Source organism: Plasmopara halstedii, assembly GCF_900000015.1.
Source record: "Plasmopara halstedii genome assembly, contig: Scaffold_291, whole genome shotgun sequence".
NCBI classification, from domain to species: Eukaryota; Oomycota; class Peronosporomycetes; order Peronosporales; family Peronosporaceae; genus Plasmopara; species Plasmopara halstedii.
The window spans coordinates 264612-277616 of NW_020187212.1; the positions used below are offsets into that span (position 1 = coordinate 264612).

The 13005-nt window shown below is 45.7% G+C and overlaps 6 protein-coding genes across 6 annotated transcripts; 3 read left to right on the forward strand and 3 right to left on the reverse strand.

The window, feature by feature from the left end:
- Positions 1 to 1370: 1370 nt before the first annotated feature.
- On the forward strand, positions 1371 to 1605 carry PHALS_05769 (uncharacterized protein; the record flags this gene model as incomplete). The annotated part of the gene is made up of 2 exons (XM_024723066.1): positions 1371 to 1462; positions 1542 to 1605. 2 exons carry the CDS (start codon positions 1371 to 1373, stop codon positions 1603 to 1605), a joined length of 156 nt encoding a protein of 51 aa, XP_024574080.1.
- Positions 1606 to 3131: 1526 nt separating this feature from the next.
- PHALS_05770 (6-phosphogluconate dehydrogenase) lies at positions 3132 to 4601 on the forward strand (the record flags this gene model as incomplete). The annotated part of the gene is made up of 1 exon (XM_024723067.1): positions 3132 to 4601. One exon carries the CDS (start codon positions 3132 to 3134, stop codon positions 4599 to 4601), a length of 1470 nt encoding a protein of 489 aa, XP_024574081.1.
- Positions 4602 to 4953: 352 nt separating this feature from the next.
- On the reverse strand, positions 4954 to 5718 carry PHALS_05771 (CAP domain; the record flags this gene model as incomplete). Its single annotated transcript, XM_024723068.1, has 1 exon — positions 4954 to 5718. One exon carries the CDS (start codon positions 5716 to 5718, stop codon positions 4954 to 4956), a length of 765 nt encoding a protein of 254 aa, XP_024574082.1.
- Positions 5719 to 6871: 1153 nt separating this feature from the next.
- On the reverse strand, positions 6872 to 8458 carry PHALS_05772 (the record flags this gene model as incomplete). Its single annotated transcript, XM_024723069.1, has 1 exon — positions 6872 to 8458. One exon carries the CDS (start codon positions 8456 to 8458, stop codon positions 6872 to 6874), a length of 1587 nt encoding a protein of 528 aa, XP_024574083.1.
- Positions 8459 to 9339: 881 nt separating this feature from the next.
- On the forward strand, positions 9340 to 10929 carry PHALS_05773 (hypothetical protein F443_08357; the record flags this gene model as incomplete). Its single annotated transcript, XM_024723071.1, has 1 exon — positions 9340 to 10929. One exon carries the CDS (start codon positions 9340 to 9342, stop codon positions 10927 to 10929), a length of 1590 nt encoding a protein of 529 aa, XP_024574084.1.
- Positions 10930 to 11073: 144 nt separating this feature from the next.
- Positions 11074 to 12422, reverse strand: PHALS_05774 (conserved hypothetical protein; the record flags this gene model as incomplete). Its single annotated transcript, XM_024723072.1, has 5 exons — positions 11074 to 11192; positions 11251 to 11358; positions 11415 to 12090; positions 12157 to 12258; positions 12321 to 12422. 5 exons carry the CDS (start codon positions 12420 to 12422, stop codon positions 11074 to 11076), a joined length of 1107 nt encoding a protein of 368 aa, XP_024574085.1.
- Positions 12423 to 13005: the final 583 nt, after the last annotated feature.

Here is a 13005-nt window from a genome sequence, read left to right on the forward strand (position 1 = left end):
ACGGGTACACGAGAGCCACCTCGTTGAGCACGCAGACGAGTGCGATAAGCTTCCAACGGTAATTCTTATGGAACCAAGAAACGAGATCGAAGAGCTTTCCGTTCGGCAAGCTCATCTTCCGTAATGGCCGGGGGCCCGATGATGTAGAGGCGTAACGATCGAGTTACCGCGTCCTTCGCTTCAACAGCGGGATCCGCCGGGCGGGAGCCATATTCCACACGAGGGTTAATGACCGACCGTGGATGGGCGCGCATCAGAGCCGCCTTACGGGCAGCTTCCAGCTGTCGCTTCTGTATCTCATCGAGGTCAAAGGTGATTAAATCACGTTTCTCAGGTGCCGAGAAGTCAGGAAACGGACATGGGGTCCGCAAGGCGCGAGCAGGGCTCGTCACACGTCGCTGGTGCGGCTCGCCCTCCTCGTCACTCCATCCGGGAAAAGGAGTGTCAGGCTCGGAGTCGACCGCCTCCACATCCCCAACGAGGTCACTCGTCACCGTTAGCGTGTGCGGGGCGTATTGCTCGGGCTCATCGAGCCTAGGATATACATCCCTCGATGCCGCGGAGACACGGTCCGACATAGCACCGTGTGCGGAAGATGAAGCTGGGCTCTGCCCGTGAGCGCTGTCGGAACCAGCAAGACTTGGAGACTTCGGTGTCATTGACACAGGGCTCATTGAGCACGGAAGTCGTTTTGCAGAGTCTAACGGCAACGCAGGCCTCGTTGAGGCAATAATCGATTGGAACTATAAATGTTCTCAATCTTAATGGGGGAGAGTGTAACAGGGTTACACATACCCTGGTAACAATGGTGTGTGTCACACCAGATGGGCATGGTGTAACCACACCCAAACAAGAATACGGTACGAGGCTGGATAACCAGTACTTACACATGTATTTAGATTTTACTATACATATTTAGGAAAATCCATGCATTTAAATTTGGCGGCTTTGCCGCAGATAAAAATAAATAAACTTAGTTTTGAATTGAAATGAAGAATTGATTAGCCTTTGGTTAAGGCCATAGTTACTCTTGGAGTAAGCGAATTGCGATCCGCTAAACTCGTGCTTGTTCTGAGTATAGAACGAGAGGTCGGTGACCTAACTTACGCTTTCTCAAAGCACAAAGCTACAGCAGCCCCGCTGCACGCTCAGTAATTAGAATGACTTGTGACACCGTGTTCATAAGTAGCTTCAGACTCGCAGAGTCCATGATAGGAAATACACAGAGGATTGGCTCGAGAGGCCGTTTTTTTTTAGGACGTGAATTTGAGACCCATTTATGTTCAAGTACTTGAGACGCCTCAGAATGTAAGAGCTCGTAAAAATAGCAATATATATGCTCTATCATCTTTTTGGTAAATCCTTGCTGAATGCGTGTAGCCACGCTTTTCGTACCAACACTCTGCTCGCTACAATACTGGACTACATCCGGTCTCGAACTGAAGGACAAAAGCGTGAAGGAGTATATACATTACATAAATTTCCAAATCAGACTTAAGTCAGCGGTAGCTGACTTCAATTTTTCTCAAGAGTATGTTTAGCAGCTTCGCTGCTTCCTCACGAAATCACGAGAACATTACTCTACGCGTTTGTGCACAACTGTAACGAAGAAAGGAACTGCTATGCTACTTTGTGCTAGATAAATATATCGGGTTTTCTATCATATTTTATTATATCCTAAGCTTTTAATTCGTCAGTATCAGTATGTGGTGACTGTGAGTCGTGTCAAATAGTGATTAGCAGCCGAGCTTGGGTAAATGATAAGAGGCAACTGTGCTGTTCGACGATGCATTGAATTACGATGAATGATGCCAACGTCTATTTCGCTTTTCAAATTGAATCTTTATGAGCTAAAAGAACAAGACCAGCATCAAACATGTTGGCAGAAGGGCGCACCAGTCTCTCCCACCCAGCGTCGTGGCTGAGTCAGGCCTCTAGCTCAACGCAACGAAATAGCGCGCAATTGCACTTAGTCTCGACCTTTTCAAAAAGTGACTAGTGCTTTACCACGCTTGTCTAGCGAGAGAGATCAATTACGTTCCAATACACGCAATCAGTAATTCCCAGTCAAGACACACTTTTGGTTTTTAGTAACCCACAATTAGTTCATAGTCGTGATATAACGATCCCCATTTTCACCTTCTACATTATCGTAGCAGATTTATTGCGTTTTTAGCTCGACTGCTGTGGTTTTCGGAGCCCAGCACGACATGACGCAATCAATAGCATCAGCTGTAGTATATTGAGAATTTTCGAAACATGCTGCGATTTCGTCGAACTCAATGGTGTAATCCAGACAAGCTCCGTGTGAATAACTCTATTTAGCTAATAGCGCGACCGATTAGAAAACTGTCAGAAAGAACCGTGACGTTTGTTTCCTAACGTATTGCGCTCATTAACGTTCACACTATGCAACGAAGTGGTCTCTGTCGTCTTCAAATGTGTTATGCAGATCAAGTGCGATAAGTGACTTCCAGTCCCATGTGTTGCAAAGGCGTCAGTCAATAATAGCGTGTAGCAGAAGAACTTTGGGTGCGCCAAGAAGTGGCTTTTGAGCACCATCTTGCAGGCGCTTTAGATGTAATTTGGCACTCAGTTTCTCCTTATCACGCATCACTATCGAAATGGAATCGGACTAGCTTGGACGATTAGCAACGCCAACCTTTTGCTCTAAGATTTCTTGAAGTACCCCTCATTTTTGTTATATCGATCGCCTGGTGCATGCCTAACTGTTAGGTGAACAGACTGATACGCACTGCAGTCTCATATTCGAGACTTCTAAATCTAAGTTGTTCAGAAGCTAAAAAACGAGTATATGGATTTTTATTGGTTGAAATGAATAGTCATGCCATTACGTATCATGAAACTTGCCACATAGATAATTTTAATTCATACAGAAATAATACCAACGATTGTGCTCTCAGTCATACAAATCTACACATCATTACTACAGTATCTGATACCATATTATAACTTGGTGATGAAAATTTCCTCATTAAAATATCCACAATCAAAACAGGTTTAACGGGGAGTAATACCCATTTTCATGCAATGTCGTCATCAGATCCCCCCCCTCGTCATTCCTAAATTTGCGCCGCACCCAAGCTTTCTTCTAAAGGCTAATTAGAGCTATGGCCAACCTCTCGGACATTGGACTCTACGGTTTGGCCGTCATGGGCCAGAATTTTGCACTAAACATGGCATCGCATGGCTTCAAGGTGTCTGTATGCAACCGATCCCCCGATAAGGTGGACGCTACAGTACAACGCGCCAAAGATGAAGGCAACCTGCCCCTTGTAGGTTACAAGGATCTAAAGGAATTTGTGGACTCGCTCGCGCGTCCCCGCAAGATCATCATCCTCGTGGTGGCTGGCAAGCCTGTGGATTTGACAATTGCCTCGCTCGCGGAATTCATGGAGCCTGGCGACATCATTGTTGACGGCGGCAATGAGTGGTTTCCTAACAGTGTTCGCCGTGCCAGCGAATTGGAGCCCAAGGGCATTCACTTTGTGGGTATGGGTGTTTCTGGTGGTGAGGAAGGTGCTCGCAACGGTCCTTCGCTCATGCCTGGTGGTCCCAAGGAGGCTTTTGACGCGCTCGAGCCTATTATCACCAAGTGCGCCGCCCAGGTGGATGACGGGGCTTGTACTACTTACTTAGGTCCAATTGGATCTGGCAATTACGTTAAGATGGTACACAATGGGATCGAGTACGGCGACATGCAGCTTATCGCGGAGGCTTACGACATTCTTAAGATTGCCGGCGGCCTTACGAACGAAGAGCTAGCAAACGTCTTTGACGAGTGGAATAAGAGCGAACTTGAATCATTTCTAATTGAAATAACGGCTCAAATTTTTGCGAAAAAGGACGATTTGACGGATGACGGCTACGTTTTGGACAAAATTTTGGACAAAACTGGCATGAAGGGAACCGGTCGCTGGACGGTGCAGGAAGCCGCTGAGCGCTCCATTGCTGCCCCCACCATCACTGCTTCTCTCGATGCTCGATACTTGAGCGCTCGCAAAGATGAACGGGTGTTCGCCTCCAAAATTTTGTCGGGTCCTTCTGAAATTCCTGCTGTAGACAAGCAGCAGCTTATTGACGACGTGCGTCAGGCCCTGTACGCTTCCAAGATCTGCTCGTACGCTCAGGGCTTGAACCTCATTCGTGAGGCGGGCTCCCAATTGGGCTGGAACGTTGACCTGGGTGAGTGTGCTCGTATTTGGAAGGGCGGTTGCATCATTCGTGCCAAGTTCCTGGACCGCATCAAGGCAGCGTACACAAAGGACGCTTCGCTGATTTCACTGCTGGTTGACCCGGACTTTGCTGCTGAATTGCAGGCTCGTCAGTACTCATGGCGCCGCGTGGTCTCGCTCGCTGTGGCTAGTGGCATTCCTACTCCTTCGTTTGCAGGATCGCTTAGCTACTACGATACGTTCCGTCGCGAGCGTCTACCTGCCAACCTTACTCAGGCCCAGCGTGACTACTTCGGTGGTCATACTTACGAGCGTACAGACCGTGAAGGTCTTTTTCACTGCGCCTGGTCAGCCGCCCACCACAGTATTGGCGACGTCTCGGAACGCATTCGTGGAAACCTTTAAGCTGCTATCATTTCGAGACACGTAGTGCCGTAATTATCCGAAACCGCTTGTAAATCCGAATTTCGCTCCTTATTGCCGAGACTCTCGTGACTCTTGTCTTTGTAATTTTTATTCACTATTCTGTGCTCTACTATTCTCTCGACGTCCGTACGTGGCCACACATGCTAGTAATGTCAGCGTCCCTGAGACAGACGTATATTTATCAGTACTTCCGCAATATGATTAGTAAACAAAACAAAAAACCTTACTATTTGATTTGTTACTTAATCATTTTTCTATTCTTGCATGCTCAAATAGTAGCGTAATATTGACTAACGCCCCTCAGTACTACCAAAACTTTGCACCATGCGCCTTAAGCCAAACGACCGAAGTCCTGCGTCCAGTAAGTTACTAGGTTGCAGTTATTGTTCACCGCCTTTGCAAAACCAACGTGTCTTACGTCTTTGCTAAGCAAGTTGGCACGGTGGCTGGGCGAGTTCATCCACGCAGTCATTACTTCATCCACCGTCTTTTGACCGGAAGCAACATTCTCCGCGACAAAGTTAAAGTTATAATTTTGCAACATAGCACGATCGCCGATTCCTGAACCATTTGAGCCAGTGTGTGACATTCTGCAATTTCTTGCCTGATCCTGCGAGTGAAGAGTGGCAGCGGAGACCAATCGGTTGTCGATTGAGAGCCCAGGTAGACCATTCTGTGACCGAAAGTTATTTATTCGAAGCAACATATCAGTCCCTTCGGCAGCCAACAACCCATTGTTAGAAGTCTGACCGTGCACTTGGACTTGACTTTGGCTTTGTGCGGCACGGAAAACCACGTAGCCGCAGTTCGTGCTCCACTTCGTAATTTTGGCCGACGGAGTGCCTGTTTTGAACCAGCATGTGCCACCGGCATAATTGTTCCAGGCCCAATGTGTGCACCTTATGTCATCCGCACAGACATCCCCACACACGTTTGGAATAGCTCGCATCCAACGGTAATCGTTTCCAGTAAAGTCACAGTTATCTTCCCACATAACGCGCCCGCCACTGCCAGGCTGAAAGCCATAAGCTATTGAAGTGACTGATCCGGTCACCACGAAGGCGGCAAAAAGCACAGAACCTGATATACAAGGCATTGAGTTGGTACGTCGACCGTTTTCAACAAGTCAATTTGAAGACTGAGAGCTATATGTGATCCGAAGATGTCGTAACCTAGCAATGGTAAACATTTTCCATGTGAAAGTGATGACTTTTCAGATGCAGTGTTGACTGAAATTCCCCTTGGATAGTGCACTCCCAAGATGCAGATGGTAAATCATGAGGTGGTGTTACGTTATAGACGAGTGTAACAGGTTGCCCTCACTTTGTGTTAAAGGTTGTATTCCAAGCGAAATTAATTATTCTACTATAGCATCGCACTTTTGACAGAGAGGCATGAACCTTGTCAAATGTTCAATTGTCGATTATCAGCTTGATTAGTACGAATTTTGTTGAAAAAATCGTGTATTTCTTATTGAAGTATAATCTGTGCAAAACAGATGCTATGTTGACCAACTCATATCAACGACTTCTTGACATGGTTTTGCTGTCCCTATTTGCTTTACTACCAAGTATGGCTGATATTAGATCATATGATTTCTGTGATAATTGAAAACGCGCATTAGAACTGATAGTTTCTTCGTGCATACGCCTTGCCTTTCATTGCTTCCGTATACAACTCGTTATCGCACCGAGTAGCTTAAACCGGCGTCTGCAATATTCAGGAATCACTTTTACAGGAAATATATTCCTGTGTTGATGTCGACAGATTCACAGATCAGTTTACATTGGGATCTTTCAGGGTTGGAACTCACAATGCGTACTTTAAATTTCGAGCGCGACGTTTTAATAATGTTTGCGCGAGCAATGCAAGACGAAATCAGAAGGTTCAGCTTCATTATTACTAAAGCGGCCACCGGAGAGTGACCCTTATTTGCAATTTGAGATCAGAAACTGCATTAATCAGGTCAGGACGATGCCATTTGTGCCTCAAACACAGGATTTTGATTTTGTTTATTTGATCCTAGATAGAAAAGAGGTGACAATTTGTATGTCTGGAACACGGCATTCAGATCGACGAATTTTTGTGGTTTCCTTGTCCAAAAATCATTACCTTAATTTTCAGCAAATAAATCTTAGCCACTATCAGTTTTTGATAGAGCGATAATTTATATTATTTGCTAACGCTCTCACCGAGATCGCTCCGCTTAAAATTTAGAAAGACTAGCTTTGATCAATCTATCACGCCATTCAGGAAGACAACACCATTTCGCGCATCTTAATATGCTCGTCCTGGATTAGTTTTTCTAACTTTTGCACGTTTGCATCAGCATTAAGCTCATAAATCGCTTCAAACGAATGTTGATTTTCCTGCAGCACCGTTTTCCATGCCTTTCCACCACAAACATCCATGCTTGAGCGCATGACAATTCTCTTACCGTCTGGCAACAGCACGCCCACAACTACGCTACCCTCTTCCAAGCACAGTCCATCGACTTCATCAGAAGTGACGTTGTACACAACACAATTTGGAGCCATAATTGAGTGCGCAGTCACATTTATGAGAATTGATCCCTCCGCATGCACTTCTTTCGCACAAACGCCACTCAGCACGCTGTGTTTGATGTCACCGTGACCGATTTCGCAATTCAACACGAAAGCACCGTCGATAATCGCATTCTCACCAATCTGACTGTGCTCTGTATTGTTTCCAATGCCAAGAAATAAGCGCAAACAATCCGCCTCAAGTCCCAGTTGAGTCACTAGCCGATTGTTCTTTAAATAAAGTTTTAATTGGCCGTAGTCCCACCAATACACGTCGCTACCGACATCTACGCAGCCAAAGAGCCCGAGTTCTTTTGTTCGGTTCTTCTTGAAGGTTGCCATCATCTTCTGCATTCGCTGATAGTGCGCAGTAGCCTCTGGAATCTCGGTACCCTTCTGCGTCATTACTTCCGTGTACGCGTTTAGCTCGAGCGTGAGCGGCATCCAAAAGTGTGGGTCGCTATCGAGCTTCCCACTTTTGGCAGCTAATTCCTTGGAAAATTCAGTAAGCAACGCCTGAAGCATGTCAGAGTCCACACTAAAAGATCCCAAACTAGTGCCCACCGATTTCACCTCGCCAAATGAAGCCAGCAGACGAATGGCAGTCTCGTGAGTGACTTTGTCAACCTGAGCAGCACTATCTTGCTGGTTGACTGCAATTAGACCATACTTTTCAAGACCCTTTTCTTTCCATTCTTTTTCCGTGGGCATAGGAGCAAGTGCTGCTAAAATATCAATGTGATGATTCGCGTTATACTTAACTTCAGCCGACGGAATAAACACTTGGTCGCCCCAAAAAACAGACAGACGTCCGCGACGGCTTGAGGCATACACACCAGTCTGCTTTACAACAGCCTCAAGGATTGTCATAGGTACATGTTTCCCCGTCACCTCCACCATAGCCGGTAACTTCACGCCAGATTTGTTGTTATTTTCACTGCCTGGAAGTGGCGCAAGACGCGTGCCCTTGCCAGCAGTATGGTACAGCGCGACACTTATCCTGCCGTCGGCAAGAAGCGTCGGTACATCGATGCCATAAAGTTTTTTAGCAGCAGCGAGAGCTTTATTATACGCGTAAAGAGTACCGAGGCCGTTGCCAGCGCCACCATCCCAGTCTTCATATACGGCGATGACCTTGGCATACTTTGGGGAGATTGAGCCACGCGTGGCCATAAGGCGATCCTGCCAATATTGCGCCTGATGTGGAGTGGACGTACACACGATAATTATATCGTAGCCGTCGAGACGGTTGATCTCGTCAATGTTGCGCTGGTGTGATGTTCGTGGAGCCATTTCAGCAGGCGTGTAAAAAGTCTTTGACTGTTGTGAGGAAAAGTAGAAATAAACAGCATCTGGAGTGCAGAGATTTGAGGAGTTTGACCATTGAATTGGGATGTGCGTTGGAGGAGTTTCAGTTCGTCGTAATTCGCTTGTCTGTTGCGTAGCTGTTCTCCCAGCTATTAATAATAAATAAAAGAGATTTGCATCTATTTGTGCTGTTTTCAAAGTACATTCATAGAAGAATGGGGTCGACAGATCTTGGTATGCAGTGCGCAGCTCCTACATCAAATCTCAATTCGACGAAATCCTTTGTTGAATGCATCGTGTCATGATTTAAGCAACTCATTGGACTATTTGAGAATTTTATGCGGCATGAAAATACTGAAAGGCAGAAGACAAAACAATATCTGGGGTGAGCCGAGTACTTGGACAACCGCGCCTGAACGTTTTGACTTAAAGTCATCAATTTAAAACAGGAAAACCAAGCAAACTGCCACCACGACCTTTACACGAACACTTGACCAATATTTTATGGTGTGTGGTGCGAAGCACCGCACACATCTTAATGGTGAATGACATTATAATCGCGAGTGACGAATGGTTCAGCCATGCTTTCTAGCACAAATGTGCTAAATAGCACATAAATAAAAATCAACCACAGTTTTGGTCATCTGCCTTTAAGTCTAAGGCTTACTGCTAATATTTAGTTGCAGTGCCGAGCAGCTCGAGCGGCGGCTACTTGATCAATACGGAATCATAAACTGCATCCAAAACACGCAGTGACGCATGTGTACAACGCCATACCAATATGTACCTATGTATTGAAGTGGTTAACAACTATAGAAATATTTTTATTGTCTGACTATGTTTTTAAGCAATCTACTATATCAAAAATGACGAGGTCATCCTACACAGAGGCGCTAATCTCGGGACAGCAGACCGCAGATCAAGTGGCGCAGCAGCTCTGTGGTGACAGTAAGCTAAGTACTAAGGCTGGAATCTCGGCTGAAACGACAGTGCAAGTTGCAACGCTTGTTTTGGAGGCTCTCGTGAAGCAATCGGCAGTCGCTACATCTGGGTGTTATACTGCGCCACTGTTAAAGCAACAACAGCACAAGGATGCCGTCATCGCTTACACCCATCAGCACACACGCAGTGCAGCCATCTCACATGTGGTAGAAGCCGCACTTGCCCAGAAGCTGCTAACTGACGAGAATCCATTAATTAATCTTTTTAACTGGGACACATTCAAAAGCCGTCTGGCCAATCTGTGTCGTGCCTTTCCCGAGCCAGAATTCAACCATGCAGTTGCCGTCAAAGCCAATCCTATACGTGGTATATTGCGTGGTGCGCTTGCTCAAAATTTCGGCGCCGAGTGTGCGTCCATTGCTGAGGCCAAGCATGCGCTGTCACTCGGGTTCGAGCCTCGGAAAATCGTTTACGATTCACCTTGCAAGACATTAAATGAACTGCGCGAAATGGTGCTTGCGGGAGTCTACATCAATCTGGACAATGAGGAAGAAATTTGCAAAGTAAATGAAATTTTGGCGAAGTTGGGCAATTCCGAAGAAACAATGAAAACATGCGCGGCACAATTTGGATTGCGCATCAATCCTATGGTGGGAGGTGGAACCATAGACGCCACTAGCACAGCAACCGCTGTTAGCAAGTTTGGACTCCCGCTAACTGAAACGACAAAGCCTCGATTGTTAGCGATTTACAAGCAGAACCCGTGGCTTCATGGCGTGCACGTGCATGTTGGGTCGCAGGGCTGTTCTTTAGATCTCTTAGCTGCTGGAGTAAAGAGAGCAGTCCATTTTGCCCTCGAAATTAATGCTCACGTAGGATATAAGCAAGTGTGTGTGCTTGACATTGGTGGAGGCATGCCAACTGTGTATGACGGAGGAGAATGCGAGGCATATGATTTCCAAGATTACGCAAACACGCTGCGAGAACAAGTCCCAGAACTATTTGCAAGCGGGTTTACGTCGATTATCACGGAATTCGGTCGCAGTATTTTTGTTAAACCTGGAGTCACGGTGTCCAAGGTTGAGGCTATCAAAAACTGGGTAGGACAGCACATCGCAGTTGTGCACGTTGGCGCAGACCAATTCCCTCGGACAGCTTATCAACCAGAACTTTGGTCGCATTGCATCTCTGTACTTGACCATCACGGACATTCTAAGAAGAATCTCAGCAGCGAGTACTTATGTCAAGATATTGCGGGTCCGCTTTGTTTTTCTGGCGACTATCTCGCCAAACAACTGCTACTTCCACCTATTCACGTGGGTGACTTTGTCGTAATTCATGATACTGGTGGCTACACCATGTCAATGTTTTCTAAGTACAATAGCCGACAAGTATCTTCATATTTTGCCTACTCAGCTAATTGTCAATCCGTCAAGTTTTTCATGCTGAAGGATCGAGAGACCACAGAGGAGACGCTTTCGTGTTGGGGTCTAGACTGTGATGTCGATCTATGAGAAGTTGACTTTGTAATGCAAAGCACGGAGACAACACGTGACTTAATTTTGTGTGTACTTTGGAATACCTCGGTAGGATAAATCGCAGCATTACCCCGCTAATCTTATCACACATCACTTCATGCCAAGTCGAGCTTGTGCACTTTAGTAGCTACTTTCAAGCATACTGCGAATGTAGACAACCTGTCCAAAAGCAATTGCAACGAGCAGAATGTTGGTAATTAATGACATCCACTTCACGCGGGAATTAGCACTCTCGGCAGCTGTTTTTAAAACATTTTACACTTCAGCACCATACCACAGGACAATTGGGTCACGCACCGTCACGACTCATTCTTTCTCGATGTTTGATAAACGAGATATCGCCACGGAGAGTAAAGACCGACTCCTTGAAGTACGCGACTTCGTGCATCAGCTCTAAGCCGAGATCTATCAAACCATATCAGTATTTGTTTTATCGGTATCAATTTGAAAAAGATACGTACCTTCAACAACAATGTGCGGGAAGTAATCCTCCGAAACGTGGTGGGTACCGAACACGACAGCATCACCATTTTCTTGTGCGTGAATTGAAAATGTAATTGTTTCGGCAGGACCGTTAAGCTTATTCTCAAAAATTTCCGTGATATCAAACGAAACATGACTACCAAGCTCCGTCGCGGCGTCGTCAATCACATAGTCGCGAAATCCACCTGTAGCATAACTCTCCATTGTCTTCCACGTGATCGGATGCTGCATGCGGTCAGGCAGCATTGCTAGTGCTATATCCACATACTCTTCGTCTGTGATACTGTCCACCGTAAGCAAAAGCTTTACGCGAGTATTGCCACGAATGATACTTTGCGAGACGCCCACGAGATCGAACTCCATGACCCCCATTCTAATTACTTCACTGTTTAGCGTGGTCAGTGCCATCTGCATATATGCAGAGATTGTTGGAGTGTCTTTGTTGATCGTCGCCGTCACATTCGGTATCAGAGTTAAGCTCCGGACACCAGTCGATATGAAGTCAAACGAGTAGAATAGCGTGATTATAGATGACGCGCCCTTGAGCTTGCGAAAGCACAAGTGATACAAACCACTTTCGCGTATCACAGCCGTTTTAAAGTTGTTCTGCTCCGATTTCCAAGTCATCACTTCCCGTTGTGACGGACTTTTAACCTGCATGAACGCTGAACTTCAATTTCTCCTTTGATACTTGACATTTTTAAGCTTCAGCCGACGTACCGCAACGTCAACAACATCGTATATTTCTGGCTCAAGAATGCCAAAGCGAAAAAGCACTTTGTTGTCCGAGGCGCGAGCATTAACTGTCTCCATAAAGCATTCCTATTTCAATAGTCAATGTGATTCATACTCTGCAAAAGGTTACAGCACGTGGAGTCACGAACCTCCGTCCGAGATGTCAGACTGAATTGAAAACGTGATGCGGAGGTGCTGGATAGAAGACATAGGCATACCAAGGGCGCTACCGCTACTGGGATGTAGCGCATGATTAAAAAAACTGGAAGGTCGTCGATCGAGAAAGATTCTGCTCTCCGCAACGTAAGGCAATTGTATTTGCCTTGTTTTCGCAACATAAGAGCTTGCAAACTTAAAGCATGCGACCTTAAAATTAAAAGAGATAATGTGAATATTTTCAGAAATGAGATAAGGCATGTAGCTACCTCTCCTTGGCTTCAATTGCGTAATATAATATATTCGCAGGGGTTGATTTGTGAATCTCCCTACCTCTGTAAATTGCAATTGAGTCTTACTTGATTTGTTTATCAAACAACATTAATATGTTGATACAACATGTTACAATGTAAGTAGCTATCAATGTAAAGCTTCAGGTTACTTACTTTATCAGCAAATACAAGGGCGAAAAAAGGAATCGTTCAATGTCTGCTTCGAGGCTAACTTGACTCGATCAAGCAATTTACTCATGTTTGAGAAATGAGTAATATCGAAAATTCGAATGCAGCGGGGCTGCCGTAGCTTAGCGCTTGAGGAAGCGTTATTTGGTCACCGACCTATCGTTCTATACTTAGAACAAGTACGAGTTAGCGGATCGCAATCCGCTTACTCCAAGAG